The following is a 19,010-nucleotide window of genomic DNA, read 5'->3' on the forward strand; positions in this document are numbered from 1 at the left end:
AAGAAGAGAGGCTCAAGAGGCAGAAGAAACTCTAAGAGAGCTCTGTGATAATGTGTAGTAAAATAACATCTACATCATAGGGGTTCCCAAAGAAGAGAGCAAACAAGTGATAGAAAACACATTTAAAGAAATCATAGTGAAAAACTTTCATAAGTTGACAAAGGAAAAAGTCTCACAAGTTCAAGGAGCACAGAGTTCCATTAAATATGAGCCCCAAAAGGCCCACATCAAGACATATAAATTTATTTTTTATTTAGAAAATTAAATTTAACAGGGTGACATTGATCAATAAGAGTAAATAGGTTTAAGCAAACGTTTCTATAGCATTTTATTATGTATACACATCAACCAAAGTCAAACTATGTTCTATCACTTTATAATTGCCCTCTTTATATACTACTTAGCCACAGAAAATGATGACATAGTGCCATATACAACAATGTGAATGAACATTAAGGACATTATACTGAGTGAAATAAGTAAAACAGAAAAAGCTAAGAACTGTATGATTGACACATAGGTGGGATATAAAACTGAGACTCTTGGACATAAAAAAAAAGTGAAGTGGTTATCAGAGGGAAAACACATAAAATTAAAATGCCAAGTTAAGAGCCCTACAAATATGCTAAAAGCTGTAAGAGAAAAGCAAATAATTACCTACAAAGCAGCTTTCATAAGGTTGACATTTGATGTTTCAGCAGAAACACTTCAGGCCAGAAGGAATAGGCAAGATATAAACAAGGAATTCAAAACAAGAACCTACAACCAAGACTGCTATATACAGCAAAATTTTTATTTAAAATTAAAGGAGAAATAAAAAGCTTAACAGACAAAGTGTAAAATAAAAAAGACTCAAAGAGTTTACTACTATCAAACCAGTACTGCAAGAAATGTTAAAAGACCTGCTATAAAAAAAAGGAAAGAAGAAATTCAGAGAAAGAGAATTATAAGATTAAAGGGTAAAATGGCAGTAAATATGTACATATCAATAAAACCTTAAATGTAAATGGTTAAATGCTCTCATCAAGTCATAGGGTTGCTGCATGGATAAAAAAGCAAGACCTGTATATATGCTGTCTACAGGAGACCCTCCTCAGAACAAAAGATACACATAGACTAAAGGTGAAGAGATGTAAGAAGATATTTAATACAAATGAAAATGGAAAAATAGCTGGAGTAACAATCCTTATATCTGACAAAATAACCTTTTAATACAAAGGCTATAGTAATAAACAAAGAAGGTCACTGTGTAATGATAAAGAAAGCAACCCAACAAGAGAATATAATTATAAATGTTTATGCACCCAATATAGGAGATCCTAAATATGTATATAAAGCAGATTTTGATAAACATAAGACATATTTCTGGAGAGATTATCAGCAATAAAATAATAGTAGAGGATTTTAACACCCATTAATATTAATGGATAGATCCTCCACAAAGAAAACTAACAAAAAAGCAGCAGTCTGAAAAAATAAACTAGGTACTGGCTGGTTGGCTCAGTGAAATAGTGGTGGCCCAGTTTGTGAATGTCCTGGGTTCAATTCCTGGTCAGGAGACACAGAAGAAGTACACTTCTGCTTCTTATCCCTTCCTCCTTGTCTCTCTCTCCCCACCCCCTTTCCTTTTCTCTTCACATTCTGCAGCTATTGCTCAATTAAAACCAGTTGGCCAAGGTGCTGAAGTTGACTCCATGGCCTCTGCCTTAGGTGCTAAAATGGCTCAGGTTGCAATGGAGCAAGGGCTGCAGATGGGCAGAGCATCACCCCTAGTGGGCTTGCTAGGTGGGATCCAATTAGAGCACATGCAGGAGTCTGTCTCAATGCCTCCCCACTTCTCACTTAATAATATCAAAAACACTAGATTAATTAAATTTAATTGACATCTTTATAACATTTCACCCCAAAGCAGCAGAATATACATCTGTTCAAGTGCATATGGATTATTTTCTAGGATAGATTACATGTAAAGACACAAAATGTCTAATAAATTTAAGAAGATTGAAATATCAAGCATCCACTTTGACCACAATGGCATGAAACTAGAAATTAACTACAATAGAAAAACTGAAAACCATTCAAATAATTGGAGTCTAAATAGCATGTTATTAAATAACAAATGGGTTAATAAAGAGATCAAAAAAGAAATAAAATATTTTCTGAAACAAATACAAATAAACATACAACCAATAAAAATGTATGAGACAGAGCCATGGCCGGTTGGCTCAGTGGTAGAGCGTCGGCCTAGTGTGCAGAAGTCTCGGGTTCGATTCCTTGCCAGGGCACACAGGAGAAGCGCCCATCTGCTTCTCCACCCCTCCCCTTCTCCTTTATCTCTGTCTCTCTCTTCCCCTCCCACAGCCAAGGCTCCATTGGAGTAAAGTTGGCCCGGGTGCTGGGGATGGTTCTATGGCCTCTGCCTCAGGTGCTAAAATGGCTCTGGATGCAACAGAGCAATATCCCAGATGGGCAGAGCATTGCCCCCTGGTGGGCATGCCAGGTGGGTCCCAGTCAGGCGCATGTGGGAATCTGTCTGACTGCCTCCCCATTTCCAACTTCAGAAAAATACAACAACAACAAAAAATGTATGAGACAGAGCAAAAGCAGTCCTGAGAGAGAACTATATAGCATTACAGACATATCTTAAAGAGCAAAGAAAAAACCCCTCAAATAAACAATCTATGCCTGAACCTAAAAGAACTAAAAAAAGAACACCAAACAAAGCCCAACATAAATAGAAAGAAGAAAAAAATTTAGAGCAGAAATAATTGACATAAAGACTAAAAAGAAGTACAAAAAAATCAATGAAACCAAGAGCAGATTCTTTGATAAGGTAAAAAAAAAAGGTTGAAAAACCTTTCACCAAACTCATGAATAAAAAGAGGATCCAATAAATAAAATTAGAGATAAAAAAGAAGTAACAACTGACATTACAGAAATTCAAAGGATTGGAAAAATACACTATGAAGAACCAAATGCCTAAAAAATTGAACAAACTGGGTGAAATGGATAAGTTCTGAAAAACATACAGTGCTCAAAAATTGAATCAGAAAACCTAAACAGACTGATTACAATAAATGGACTTAAAACAACTCTTAAAAATAATTTTAAAAACAGAATTTCTGAAATGGATGGCTTCACAGGCCAATTTTACCAAACATTCAAAGAAAAATTAGTACCTATCCTTTTTAAGCTATTCCAAAACCTTCAAAAAGGGAAGATTTTAAAGCTCCTTTTATGAAACAAGCATTATCTAATTCCCAAACTAGATAAAAACACTAAAAAGCAAGAGAACTATAGGCCAATATTTTTAATAAATATAGATGCTAAATTTCTCAGCAAATATTAGCAAACTAGATACAGCAATTCATTAAAAAGACTATACATTATGATTAAGTGGAGTTGATTCCAGAGAGGCAAGACTGGAACAATATTCACATTTCAAAAAATGTGATTCATCACATAAACAAAATGAAAGATAAAAATTACATAATTATATTAATAGATGCAGAAAAAGGCATTCAGTAACATCCAGCACCCATTTATGATCAATGGCATTTGAAATCAGTGGCATTAACATTTTTTTTTTACTTTTAAATTCTTTTTGTTAACATAAATTCAAGTGTCCCACTCAATATAACACCCTCATCCAGAGGCAAAGTTAATGGTGGATGCACTGGGCATACGCCCTGGGCCTTGACTTCTGAAGGACCCCACAAAACTTTACACTTTTTTCTAATGTGAGGGGCCCAATATTTTCTTCTGCCCTGAGTGCCTCAACTGACCTTAGTCTATCTCTGTTCTCACCCACAACAATGTGTCCCCCATGACACCACCATTGACACCCTTCCCCTGACTTGCTTTCTTCCTACCGTCTGGAATTTAACTGTCCTGTTATCTGTATCTATGTGTTATCTTCTATATATAAAAAAAAAGTAAATGTTTGTTCAAAACCTTAAATCTCTGAAAGTTCTTCAATGATTGCTTTGAAATTTTGAAAAATATTGCATTCCAATATGAGCTCTTTTTTATATATGTACTATTATATAGCTATAGATGTCACACCTGTGACAGCTAAAAACATGTTTTTTTAAAAAAACAGCACCATCTAATAGACATAAAAGCAACACACACTATACTAAATATTTTACAATTCCATTTCAATGTTTCCAATTTACAATCCATTTACGTGCAGCCAGACTTGAGGATGCACAATTGCGAGTATGGCGATCGTGTTCTGCAGCTTCAGATCTGCTTCATTCTCAACAGAATAAACACGACAGGCTGAGAGTGGCTGAAAGACATCAACAAGAAACAGCAGATCAGCGTCAAACACGACTCCGTGCTCAGCAATCATGTGATTACAATCGCCTTGCATTCTGGTACAACCCAGCTGATGATTATAGTTTGAGCCAGCATGTTCTCATCGGCATTATGACTGAAGTGTGTCCTTATTGCAAGGCTCTGAAATTTTATTGAGAAACAAAAGGAATGTGTTGTGCTGCCAGAAAAATTTAACTGCCTCAACTTGGAGAACCGCCAGAGCCATTAAAAACTTTGAGTGCTGATATACCGCCAAATCAAAGCATTTCCTATCTAACTAACATCAGGAAATAGAACTCATGCTTCCAAATGACATCATGTGGCACAGAAATTGTAACAGCTCAATTCATGCCAACTTTCAAAGTGAAAGAACAAATTTATCATAAAGCCAGCTCCCTACTTCCATTCCCAGATGGTCAACATAAATTCCTACAAATGTATTTCATCAGTGATGGCAATGATGAATTGAATGCATGCTGCAGAATTTCTACTGGCACAAAAATGTCCATCATTTCCGAACTGCAAGAGCTTCTTCACAGAAAAAACAATTTAGTGCATTTGTTTAAAACAGCAATTGACATGATGCCATCTGACACACACAAGATAATTATTCATTCTGACAAAACGGCTGCTGGAGAACGTGTGTGAAGATTCAATGCTCCAACTATAGAAGAAGTGGCAATTGTTATAGTTGGAGATCAGTTCCAACCTAGAGATATTGTTCTTCATCGGAGAAACAATCAATTGACAAAAGTTGCAGAAACTCATCTATGCTACGATGCCCTGCAATATCCAATCATATTTTTTTGGATGGTGCCGATGGGTATCACTTCAATGTTAAGATGATAAATCCAGTCAGTGGCGAAGAAACAAATATGAAATGCGGCACAAAAAACTATTATTCATACTGATTAATGATTGGAGAGAATGAAGACAATCACATTTTGAAATGCCGTCAATTGTTTCACCAATACATCATAGATATGTATGCAAAAATCAAAACAGAATGTTTGATATTCATCTGTTTGAATCAGACCAACCTTGGCTCTGAAGAATACATTCTTTTGCGAGATGCAGTTGTAAATGACAGTAGTACAACTAATGTTGGAAGACTATCAATTTTGCCATCTTCATATACAGGCAGTCCATGTCATATGCATGAGTATGCTCAAGATGCAATTGTGTATGATCGTCACTATGGGCATGCAGACCTGTTCATTACATTCACATGCAATCCAGCTTGGGACGATATACAACAGCCCTTACTTCCCGGGCAATAGCAGGTGGATAGGCATGACATCACAGCACGTGTTTTCAGACAGAAGCTGAAATCGCTGATGGAATTCATGGTAAAACATGAAGTGTTTGGGTCTGTGTGCTGTAAAAAATTAATGAGCAACATTGTAGAAGCAACAATCTTGACAGGACCTTTCAAAGGTAAAGTCCTCATTCCTCACATTCTTATGATTCCAACGGATATGCCATTTCAATTTAAGAGATTCTAATTCTCAATTCGACTGGCGTTTGCAATCACCATCAACAAAGCTCAGGGCCAATCTTTAGAATTGTGTGGTTTAGATCTAGACATGGATTGCTTCTCACATGGACAATTATATGTTCTGTGTTCTAGACTCGGCAAACCAGACAATCTCTGTATCTGCACAGAAACTGGAACAACAAAAAATACTGTATACCCACAAGCATTGTGAAATTAAACATATTAGAAATGGGTGCTTTCTCTTGTCTTTCTTTTCCATTTAACCAGACTGAGCCACAGCAACATGTGGCCAGGTACAGCTAGCAAATACATAATTTTGCTAATTTCTTCACCTTTTTAAATTCCATCCCCTCATCCCTCTTCTCTCTGATAACTCTCCCTTTGCTCCCTGTGACCCCACTTCTATTTCATTTCTTAGTTCACTGTGTTTATTAGATTCTATATATAAATGAGATCATATATTTATCTTTCTTTCTTTGACTTATTTCACTTAGCATAATAATCTCCAGGTCCATCTGTGCCATTGCGAAAGATAAGATTTCCTTTTTTTTCACAGCTGCATATTATTCCATTGTGTACATGTAGCACAACATTTTTATCCACTCATCCACTGATGAACACTTAGGCTGTTTCAAGATCTTGGCTATTGCAAACAACACTGCAGCAAACATGAAGGGGCATATCTTCTTTTGAATTATTGTTTTGGGATTTTTAGGATATATTCCTAGAATTGAGATTGCTGGGTCATAAGGCAGTTCTATGTTTTTTATTTTTTTGAGGAAACACCATACTGTTTTTCACAGTGGCTACACAAGTATGAATTCCCAGCAGCAGTGCAGGAGGGTTCCCTTTACTCCACACAGTCATCAGCACTTGTTTATTGATTTTTTAATGAGCATCATTCTGACAGGTGTGAGGTGGTATCTCGTTGTGATTTTAATTTGTATTTCCCTAAGAGATTAGTAATATTTAGCATTTTTTCATATGCCTACTGGCCATTTGTATGTTGTCTTTAGAGAAATGTCTATTCAGTATCTTATCCTATTTTTAATTGCATTATTTACCTTCCTAGTGCTGAGTTTTAGAAGTTCCTTATAAATTTTTGTTACTAAACCCTTATCAGATATATCAGTGAATATGTCTGCCCACTGTATGGGTTGTCTTTTTATTTTGTTAATGGTGTCTTTTACTGTGCCAAAGCTTTTTGGTTTGATATAATTTCATTTGTTTATTTTTTATTTCACTTGCCTATGGAGATACATTGGCAAAAATATTGCTACAAGAGATATCACAGAGTTAGTGCCTGTTTTCTTTAAAGATCTTTATGGTTTCATGACTTACATTTAAGTCTTTTATCCATTTTGAGTTTATTTTTCTGAATGGTATAAGTTAGTGGTCTGGTTTTATTTTTCTTTAATGTGCCTGTCCAATTTTCCCAACACCATTTATTAAACAGACTGTCTTTACTTCATTGTATACTCTTGGTTCTTTTGTCAAATATAATTTGATCATAAAAGCATGGGTTTATTTCTGTGTTCTCTGTCCTGTTCCATTGATCTGTATACCTCTTTATATTCCAATACCAAGCTGTTTTGAATACATGACCTTGAAGTATAACTTGATATCAAAAAGTGTGGTACCTCGGCCCTGGCCGGTTGGCTCAGCGGTAGAGCGTCGGCCTAGCGTGCGGAGGACCTGGGTTCGATTCCCGGTCAGGGCACACAGGAGAAGCGCCCATTTGCTTCTCCACCCCTCCGCCACGCTTTCCTCTCTGTCTCTCTCTTCCCCTCCCGCAGCCAAAGCTCCATTGGAGCAAAGATGGCCCGGGCGCTGGGGATGGCTCCTTGGCCTCTGCCCCAGGCGCTAGAGTGGCTCTGGTCGCGGCAGAGCGTCGCCCCATGGTGGGCGTGCTGGGTGGATCCCGGTCGGGCGCATGTGGGAGTCTGTCTGACTGTCTCTCCCTGTTTCCAGCTTCAGAAAAATGAAAAAAAAAAAGTGTGATACCTCTAATTCTCTATTTTTAAGATTCCTGAGGCTATTCGGGTTCTTTTTTTTTGTTCCATATCATTTTTGGAATATTTGTTTTATATATTTGAAGTATGCCATTGGTATTTTAATAGGAATTACATTAAATTTATAGATTGCTTTGGGTAATAGGAACATTTTAATGATTTTAACTCTTCCTATTGATGAACACAATATATGATTCCACTCGTTTTTATCTTTCTTAATTTTTTTTCAATGTTTTATAATTTGCTGAGTACAAGTCTCTTCTTTGGTTAAAATTATTCCTATGTGGGTTTTCTTTCTTGCAATAGTGAAGGAATTTGTTTACTTCTTTTTCTGACAATGTATTCAGTGGTATAAAAATGCCACTGATTTGTGAATATTAATTTTATATCCTGCCACCTTGCCAAATTTATCAGGCCTAGTTTTTTTTTATAGACTTTAGAGTCATATATATATGACTCTATATATATACATATATATACATGATATATATATATATCATGTCATCAGCAAATAATGACAGTTTTACTTCTTTTCCATTTTGAATGCCTTTTATTTCTTCTCTTGTCTGATTTCTGTGGCTAAAACTCCCAGAACTATGCTGAGTAAGAGTGGTGAAAGGGAACACCCCAGTCTTGTTCCTAATCTTAAGGAAACTGATTTTAATTTTTGCCCATTGAGTGTGGTGCTGGCTGTCAGTTTGTCATATATGGCCTTTATTATGTTGAGGTGTGTTCCCTTTATACCAATTTCGCTCTTAGTTTTGGTCATAAATGGGTACTAGATTTTATCAATTGCTGTTTCTAAATTTGATATAATTATGTATTTTATCCTTCCTCTTGTTTATGTGACAAAGCACATTTATTGATCTGTTAATATTGTAACAGCCTTGCCTCCATAGAATACAGTAAATCCCACTTAATCATGATGTATAATCTTTTTAATGTGTTGCTGGCTCCAGTTTGCTAATATTTTGTTGAGAATTTTAGTACCTATGCTCATCAGGACTATTGGCCTATAGTATTCTTTTTTTGTAGTGCCTTTATTTGCTTTTGGAATGAAGATAATGCTTGCCTCATAAAATGAGCTTGGAAGTCATTACATCCCTTGAATTTTTTGAAATACAGTATTTTTTTCTCTATAAGACACACTTTTTCCTGAAAAAAAGTGGAGGGGAAAATGCCCGTGCATCTTATGGAGCAAATGTTCATTTTTTTTAGCTGCTGTGTGGCGCTATGCCGATAAACGTATATAGAAGGAGCACCATTGGGAGCATAATCATACCCATCATGGCAGCATGTGGAGCCCCGGCCTCTACTGAGTGATCTGCTGGTTCCGGTTTCCACAGTTGCATGCAGCACAGGAGGAAAGGCAAGTACATTGTGTGGGCGCATTCATCTGGCGTCATGGAGGGCAGACATGAGAGATATGCTGCAGTGGTGGAGGGCTGTGCTGCAGCCGCTGGAGCTCTGTGTGAAGTGCTGGCGTCACTTGTTGCCAGCCTAATAGCATCTCATTGGCTGGCTGGCAGATAGGGGAGGGTCCAAGGGTGCGAGGCAAGAGCAGTGAGCTGGGAAGCCAGTGTGAGCACAGGCAAAGCAGTGGCAGGTGAAGCAGGCTATCCTGCTCATCTCCATCAGTTCATTCCAGATGTAATCCAGGTAGTTTACCTATGTAGGGCCATTAGAGTCATAAATAACTGGACTTTCCCTGGTGCAGCAGCAGGGGGGTTCATGAGAAAGGATGGGTGGATGAAAATTAAATGAGAGTGTGGATTGAAAAGGTTTGATTCAAATGTCTTAGAGGGCTTCTGAAAAAAATAATCTGCCCTATTCGTGCTTACCAGTTTAGAGCACATATTAGTAAAAACCACACACAAAAATAAACCTTGAAGAAGTGAAGACTCATCTAGCTGTAATTCCTGGGGTTTTACCAGCCAGTTGCAATTTCTTGACATTTCCATCAACAAACCATTTAAAGTCTTCATGAGAGAAGAGTGGAATAAATGGATGGCCGCTGATAATCATGATCTGACACCAGCTGGACAAATGAAGAGACCCACTATCACTCAAGTTTGTGAGTGGGTAGAAACATCATGGCAGTCAGTGAAGAATGAAACCATGGTATGTCTTCAAAAAATGTGGCATTAGCAATGCCTTAGATGGCACTGGAGATGGTATCATATATGAAAATAGCAAAGAAGGTGATACCAGTGATTGTGAGCAACTGAGCTTCTTAAATTCTGACACTAGCCATGATGAGTTCCTGGGGTTCCCGGACAACTAGAAGAGTATTTGAACATTAAAGTGTCTTCTCATTTGTTAATAATAGTGCTAATGGTTGTTAATACTTCTGTTGAGTTTACATTGTTGAAATATTATTGTGGTATATTTTATTAAATGTTTTAATACAACATTTGGTTCAGAATATTGTTTTTCTTATTTTCCTCCTTAAAACCTTAGGTGTGTCTTATGGTCAGGTGCATCTTATGGAGTAAAAAATATGGTAGCTTAAGAAAGATATGTGTTAGTTTTTTGAATGTTTGGTAAAATTTGTCTGTGAAGCCATCCAGTTCAGGGTCAGTGACGTTTTTATACACCAATAAAGTTTCAGAAAGAGAAATTAAAGAAATAATCCCATTCACTATTCCAACCAAATAAGTAAAGTATCTAGGAATAAATTTAACCAATGAGGTCAAAGAATTGTAATCAGAAAATTATAAGACATTGAAAAAAGAAATAGAGGATCATACAAACACATGGAATCATATATTGTGTTCAAGGATAAGATGACTTAACATCATTAAAATGTCTATACCATCCCTGGCCAGTTGGCTCAGCAGTACAGTGTCAGCTAGCATGTGAATGTCCCAGAAGCAATTCCCAGTCAGGGCACACAGGAAAAGCACTCATCTGCTTCTCCACCCCTCCCCCTTTCACTTCTCTCCCTCTCTCTCTTTCTGTCTCCTTCTCCCCTCCTGCAGCCTTGGCTCAATTGGAGCAAGTTGGTCCTGGGTACTGAGGATGGCTCCATGGCCTGGCCTCTGCTTCAAGCACTAAAAAATGGACCTGGTTGCAACAAAGCAAGGGCTCCAAAGCATCACCCCCCTAATGGATTTGCTAAATGAATCCCAGTCAGGGAACATGCAGGAGTCTGTCTTTGCATATCCTCCTCTTAATTAATTCATTAATTAAAATGTCTATACAGTCATTCTTCACCATATCGCAGTTCAGTTTTCACAATCTCACTGTATTGAAAAATTTTAATTTGTATATATCTATTTTTGTATTATGGATTTTTTTGCTATATCATAGGATTTTACAGTATATAGGTATTTTTTAATATTTATTATTTTAATTACTTTTGTGGTAAAATAAGCAATTTCTAGCCTAAAAAGTTGAAGACAATATCAAAAAGTATAAAAATATTAATTAAAACATATCCAAAGAATATTAAATTGAAATAAAATATGTAACATATAGCAGATGAATAGACAAAGACTTGCACCTATGGATACTGTACCACCTGATGAAGCACCTGATAAAGTGACTCCTTCAGAATAGCTGTGCAGTACATTCATCTTATCCTCATCCTCATTTCATCATTCAACTTGTAGTATATTCACTTGTGAGTACCCATACAGAATTTTATATGTTGTTAAAATTACATAGGTTTAAGAGTTAAAAAATGTTTAAGAGCATAGGAAGTGTGTATAAAAGTTTGGGAAAGGTTAATAGCAAACAGTGTGGAAAAGGTTTATAAGAGTATGGGAAAGGTTTATAAAGCCTTAAAATATTTAAATAATAAAATAAATATAAGGTTGCTACTTCTTAGATTTTTGCCTATCACAAAATCTATGGGGCTCTGGAACCTAACTCCGATGATAAATGAGGTATCACTGTATTACCCAAAGCCAATTAATGGATTCATTTTAGTGCCTTTTAATATACCAATGACATCTAGAACAAATATTTCAAAACTATATATAAAACCAAAAAAGAACCTGAATAGCCTCAGCAAGCTTGAAAATAAAGAACAAAGTGGAAGGTATCACACTTTCTGATATCAAGTTATACTACAAGGCTATTGTACTAACAATAGCCCAGTACTAGCAAAAGAATATGCATACATATCAATGGAATAGAACAGAGAACCCAGAAATAAACCCATGCCTTTAAGGTCAAGAGTATTCAATGGAGTAAAGACGGTTTCTTTAATAAATGTTGTTAGGAAAATTGGACAAGTACTTGCAAAAAATTTAAAAGACCAACACCGTACGTCATTCACAAAAATAAACTCAAAATAGATAAAATATTTAAATGCTAGTGGTGAAACCATAAAAATCCTAAAAGAAACATAGGCAGTAGACTTTCAGACTTCTCTTGTAGCAATATACTTTTCAACATATCTCATCAAGCAAGTGAAATAAAGAACAAATAAAGGGAACAATATCAAACTAAAAAGTTGGCACAGCAAGGCCCTGGCCGGATGGCTTAGTGGTAGAGCATTGGCGTGGCATGCAGGAGTCCCAGGTTTGATTCCTGGCCAGGGCACACAGGAGAAGCGCCCATCTGCTTCTCCACCCTTCCGCCTTCTCCTCCCTCTCTGTCTCTCTCTTCCCCTCCCGCAGCCAAGGCTCCATTGGAGCAAGGATGGCCCGGGCGCTGAGGATGGCTCCATGGCCTCTGCCTCAGGCACTAGAATGGCTCTGGTTGCAACAGAGCGACGCCCCAGATGGGCAGAGCATCGCCCCCTGGTGGGCATGCCAGGTAGATCCCAGTCGGGCACATCCGGGAGTCTGTCTGACTGCCTCCCCATTTCCAGCTTCAGAAAAATACAAAATAAATAAATAAATAAAAAGTTGGCACAGCGAAAGACACCATTAACAAAAAAAAAGACAACTCATTCACTAGAACAATGTATTTGTGAAAATGTCTGACAAAGGGTTAATAACAAAAAATGTATAAAGAAATTCTAAAACTCAATACCAGGAAGGTAAACAATCTAATTTAACAATGGCCAAAGAACCTGAATAGATATTTCTCCAAATAGAATATACAAATGGCTAATAGGCATGTGGGGAAATGCTGAACATCACTAACCTGTGAGAGAAATTCAAAATTACAACCACAACGAGATATCACTTCTCACCTGCCAGAATGGCCTTTATTTACAAATCAACAAAGAAGTGCTGGTGAGGGTGTAAAGAACAGGGAACTCTCCTGTACTGCTGGTGGGAATGCAGACTTATGCAGCCACTGTGGAAAAATGGTATGACATTTTCTCAAAAAAATTAAAAATGGAAGTTCCTTATTACCATTCAATCTGAATTCTAGGAATATATCCTAAACATCCCAAAACACTAATTTAAAATAAAATATACCCCTACATGTTTGCTGCAGTGTTGTTTGCAATATCCAAGATCTAGAAGCAACTAAAGTGTCCATCAGTGGATGGGTGAATAAAAAAGGTGTGGTACACATACACAATGGAATACTATATGGCTGAAAAAAAAGGAAAATCTTACCTTTTGAAACAGCATGGATTAACCTGGAGCTTAGGTTAAGCGAAATAAGCTAGACAGAGAAAGACAAGTACCATTTGATCTCACTTATATGTGGAATCTAATGAACACAATAAACTGAAGAACAACAGAAACTGAGGCAGGATCACAGGGAACAGATGAATTGTTTGTCAGAGGAAAGGGGGAAAGAAAACAGAAACAACAAAGGTAAAGAATATATATATAATATATATATTAGCTAAAATTATACCATGTATATATGTATATAATTTTAGCTAATATATATATATTACAGGGTAACATAACAATAGCCAGATATGTGGGTTAGAAGTAAGAAAGGAGGGGTAGAAAGAGAAAAAAGAGGGTGGAAAGAAAGAGGCTTTGAATGGAGCATAGGGTGGCATGAAGTGTTGTACAGAAGGCATTATATATAGTGGGACACTTGAAACCATGTCAACTCAATAATTTGTGCGTGTGCGTGTGTATATTAAATCACTTAAATTATGTAAAAATCAGAAGTAGTTACAAGCCACTAATATTAAAATTAGATTTTATAACTGCCCATGAATTTACCTTTACTCTGATTTTTATGTTTTCATAAGAATTAAAATTACAGTTTTAAGTAATTTCATTTTAACCTGAAGGACTCCCTTTAGCATTTTTTGCAGGGATCATATAGTGATTTAAAAAAAAAAGTCTCTCAGCTGTTTTTCTGTGTGTTTTGATTTTTTTTAGATTTTCATTTATCCATTTTAAAGGGAGAGCCAGAGAGAGAAAGAGGGGAGGAGCAGGAAGCATCTCATACATGCCTTGACCAGGCAAGCCCAAGGTTTCAAACCATCAACCTCAGCATTCCAGGTGGACTATCTACTGTGCCACCACAGGTCAGTCTCAGCTTTTACATATTTCTTAACTTCCCTCACACTTTTGAAGAACAGTTTTTCTTTCATGTGATGCGTCAAAAATTTTGCTGCTCTAAAATTTCTGTTTCTCTTTGGCTTGCAATAGTTTAGCTATAATGTGCTTTCATGTAAGTCTTTTTGAGTTTGTCCAACTTAGAGTTGGAAAAGGTTCATGTTTGTCCTCAATTCTGGAACACTTTGACCCCTATATATTTTTTTAAATAATGTTTTTACTTCTTTTTCTCTGAACTCCCATATACTTTATGTTGATTTACTTGATAAGTATTCCATAAATCCCTTTGGTTCTCTTCACTTTATATTTTTTCTTTCTTCCCTGATGCAGTAACTTTAATTGTTCTACTGTAAAGTTTAATGGTTATTTTTTCTGCCAGCTCAAAATTGCCTGTGAAACTCCTCAGTAAATTTTTTATTTTGATTGTAATTTTTAGCTTCAGAATTTTAAGTTTTGTCTGTATTGATATTTCTCTTCTATTCATACATTTAAAAAAAATGTCTCTATCTCTTCTAGTTTTTTGAACATCCTTTTTTGTTTTGTTTTGTTTTGTTTTTTTCTGAAGTTGGAAACACGGAGGCAGACAGACTCCCGCATGCGCCTGACCGGGATCCACCGGCTCGCCCACCAGGGGGCGATGCTCTGCCCATCTGGGGCGTTGCTCTGTTGCAACCAGAGCCATTCTAGCGCCCGAGGCAGAGGCCACAGAGCCATCCTCAGCACTCGGGCCAACTTTGCTCCAATGGAGCCTTGGCTGTGGGAGGGGAAGAGAGAGACAGAGAGGAAGGAGGGGGGGTGGAGAAGCAGATGGGTGCTTCTCCTGTGTGTTCTGGCTGGAAATCGAACCTAGCACTCCTGCACACCAGGCCGATGCTCTACCACTGAGCAAACCGGCCAGGGGCTTGAGCATCTTTTTTTTTTTTTTTTTTTTTTATTCATTCATTTTAGAGAGGAGGGGGGAGATGAGAGAGAGAGAGAGAGAGAAGGGGGAGGAGCAGGAAGCATCAACTCCCATATGTGCCTTGACCAGGCAAACCAGGGATTTGAACCGGCAACCTCAGTGTTTCCAGGTTGACGCTTTATCCACTGAGCCACCACAGGTCAGGCTTGAGTATCTTTTATAAAGTCTTTTTAAAGTGATTTTTTAAAACTGATCTGACATCTGATTTTTCTTTGAAGCTATTTGTTAATTTATTTTTTTAGATTTTTTTTTTAAGTAAGAGGAGGGGATATTAGTGAGACAGACTTCTACATATGCCCCAACAAGAACTCATCTGAGGCCAATGTTCTAATCAACCAAGCTATTTTTAGCACCTGTTGCCCATGCACTGCAACCAATTAAGCCATTGGCTGCAAGAAGGAAAGAGAGAGAAGGGGGAGAGGGAAGGAGAGACAAGAAAATGGTCACTTCTCTTGTGTGCACTGACCAGGAATTGAACCCGGATGTCTAAACACCAAGCCAACTGGCCAAGGCCACTGGTTTATTTTATTTTTTTATTTTTTTCTCCAAAGATAAAGAGATCCATTGCATGGTCTTGGAAAGAGAATGTAAAAATGAAAGACCTTGAACTGTTAGTGCTATTAGTTTCACAGAAAAATGTCCAAGGATAGCTTTCCATTAGAAAAAAAAGTGAGATTTACAAGAACTTGAATTTAATAATGACGGAATGTTCTCAAAGCCTGGGGCTAACTTCAGTTTTTATCATGAAATATTCCATATTTAAAAGATCATCTCACAGAACACCAAGAAATTACTCTTGGTTTTGATATACATCTTTACTTGGAATACATAATCAACATATGTGAAAGATCTCCTTAATTGACAGAATCTACCCAACACATATTCCTAATTGTATTGTTGCAGGAAGTGACATCAATGGAGGCAACACTCAGACAACTTGATTAATAGAGGAAGGAGAATTTATTAGTGGCCAGTGTAGCATGTGGCTCTAGTAGCACCAAAGCATGAGCTCCCTGAATTAGATTTTCTTACAGGTTATATACCTTTACAGCATCCAAAGAATAACCATGTGATTCCTTTGTTTAAGGTTTCCCAGGACTCAAGGATATTGGAAGGGGGGATTTTGCTGGGTCAGCAAGTGGGAAGGGGTTTGTGGGTCACTGGTCATAGCTACATACAGATGTTACTTTTCTTGCTTTGTGCTACAGTGGACCTAAGCAACCATTTAGAGTATTATGGGATGTAGTCAATTTATAACTGGATGGCTCAATTATCCCTGCTGTAGTTAATTTGTAACTGTCTGATTTGGTTTCTCTGCTGGCTCCTTTTCCTTGTATTCTTTTGGTTTCTTTCCTCTCAAATCAGAAGGGAGGCTTGCTCCCTCCTCACTTCCCCCTTTGAGACTCGAGAAATTCCTTTTATACTGGAGTCTCACGTTCTTCGTCTAAGCCCTGGGCATATGCCTAATTATGGTGAGTAAAGTATACATGGGCCATGTTTGTTGCTGTGCTGTGGCCTCTATCATGTTCCTTATGCTGTTCATTAACAGTGGAAACACACACAAACCTATCAAGCAGACCCTAGGAGCAGTAAAAGTGCATCTATTAAAGTTTTAAACCCTTCAAAGGCTGAGAACTATCCCTCCAAAAGGCTATCATGATTCCATTTGTGCTCGACTTGCACAGGCACAGGTGCCAGTTTTGTCATTTTGTCTGACAAGGTCCTCAAATGCCTGGCCATAGTCTTCTTTCTGCAGGAAACAATTATTGAGATTAAATTTTCCACACACGCCTTCTGCTGCCAATAGGTAGTTTAGTGCCAACCTGGCATTTCTCATCTGGGTTTGTTGATGTGCAATAAGGGTTAGGTTCTCTCATTCTCATTGATAATAATTTCAAGAACTGTCTGCCATTGGATAATCCTGTTTAGCATGGAAATTGGAATAAGGTATCTCCAAGATTCATTCTCTGCCCAGGTGGCAGGCCCATAGTACTGGATTATCCATCCTGGGGGACACTCATCATCTTTCCAGTCCCCTGTCTGGAGTTATTTCTTTACCCTTTCTAAGGGCTGTAGAGCCTGGTAGCCAAGGAGTTCCCCTGTTTTCAAAGGCAGGAGGAAGATGAATGGGTTTATCACACCAATTATATAGCTCTCTTCCCAATTCCTGGGGAGGCAAATAAAGGCCCTGTTTTCACAGGTCCCGTAAAGCTCACATGGTGCTATCTAGTCTTGGATCTTGCCTAGGTCCTGCCAAACTCCAGTTAGCTCTGGGAATCTGGCCAATGAATTTCTCTCCATCTGGTTTTCCTACCACATGCTTTTCTTTGAGGTGGCATTATAATACCATTGCCCAAGGCAAGTCAGTTCCCCAACTGATTCAGTCAGATTTCCTCCTCTGTCTAAGCAGTACTACCATATGGTAGTATGTTTCAGAGTCCACTATCTTCAGAGATCTGGGTGGCTGTGGCATTAGGTAAAGCCTTGGTGGGGACCAGTTCCTTGGCTTTCCATGGCCACCAGTTCCCTACTAAGGTACCTCCACACACATAGCAGGAGATGATATTTAGGAAATGAGCTATCCCTTCTGATAGCCTGAGGAATAAGTTTTTAGAGACTGGGGTGGTGGGGGTAGGGGCTTAGTTGCTTCCTCAACTAAGTTGCTTACTTATATACTTGGAAGGCTCGGACTGAGTGGTTCTGCACCTGGCTTTGGATGATGAGCTAAGCATCAGTGTCTAGGCCAGCTCCATTAAGCCAAGTGTTAAATCTCATCATTCTTCCAGCAGGGGTACAGAGGATTGGTTATAACTAGCTCTAAGGGATTGCACTCATGGGTGCAATTTGACAGAGCTGTTCTTTTTCTCAGGTATACTTCCCTTTTCTTGGAGCTATGTTTTTCCCAGGCTGCCCATAAGACACATGACCATTGTTTACAATGTGAAACATTTGTGAGCATATATACTTTTATTTTTTACCTTGTAGCTTCTCTTTCAGCTGAGAGGACTGCTGGTCCTTTTGTCTACCCATGGTGCCTGGCTTATGGCTGCACATATATCAAATCTCAGTGTAACTTGACTTGGGGTATCCTTTAACTTTGGTTTGGGATATTGCTGGTCCTATCCATTTTCTCCATTTTCCTGCTGCTATTTTTACTTCAAATACTATTGTGGTAGGAGGATCTGTAGGATTATAACAGACATAGAGCTGATTATTCCCTGAGTCAAAAACTGAGTATTGAGTCTTAGGTACAGGTCCCTTTCTGAGTTCCCTTACATTCACAGAAGCTATAAAAAAGCAAGGTGAAGACCTTTTAATCTCCCTTGGTGATATGAATATATATAGCTCACAGTCCTCTGCCTGAATTCCTGTCCCCCACCGAGGTCCAAAAATAAGAATTCCCAAAATAAGTTCCTTAGGCTTTGACCATGCATGGACCACCCAGCTTCTGGTTTGTGGCTGGAGCAGGGCATGTTGTCTTTCTCAATGTCCACTTACAAGCGTTGATGGGGTCTGTCTCTGCTGCCCATAAGAGCATCTCCACAGGGGCCACAAGCTTCAGCTGGCTGTTGTGAATCCAGGCGGGTATGCCTTCCACCTTGGAGTGAAAGTTGTCAGGATTATGTTGTAGGGTCTTTTCCACCTGGGTCAGAGGAGAGTTGAATTCCAGTCCTTGACCCACACCTGGTCTGATGGAGAAAAAAAATGGACAGAGGCAAATAAACTGATCAGAGTTGTATCTAGTATCCAGTTAGATATGATACAGGCTATCTTGCCAA

At 38.0% G+C, this 19,010-nt stretch overlaps 2 protein-coding genes across 4 annotated transcripts in view; one reads left to right on the forward strand and one right to left on the reverse strand.

Annotated features, from left to right (window-relative positions):
* LOC136316759 (eukaryotic translation initiation factor 1A, Y-chromosomal-like) overlaps nucleotides 1-14,219 on the forward strand; it is a 135,083-nt gene extending 120,864 nt beyond the window's left edge. The window contains exon 7 of the mRNA XM_066248906.1: nucleotides 14,091-14,219. Within this exon, the coding sequence (XP_066105003.1) occupies nucleotides 14,091-14,111 (21 nt within the window). The 3' untranslated portion in view covers nucleotides 14,112-14,219. The remainder of the gene's footprint in view (nucleotides 1-14,090) is intronic.
* LOC136316758 (F-box-like/WD repeat-containing protein TBL1X) overlaps nucleotides 1-19,010 on the reverse strand; it is a 237,639-nt gene that overhangs the window by 14,279 nt on the left and 204,350 nt on the right. The gene's annotated exons all lie outside the window — the stretch shown is intronic.

Source organism: Saccopteryx bilineata, chromosome X (genome assembly GCF_036850765.1).
Source record: "Saccopteryx bilineata isolate mSacBil1 chromosome X, mSacBil1_pri_phased_curated, whole genome shotgun sequence".
NCBI classification, from domain to species: Eukaryota; Metazoa; Chordata; class Mammalia; order Chiroptera; family Emballonuridae; genus Saccopteryx; species Saccopteryx bilineata.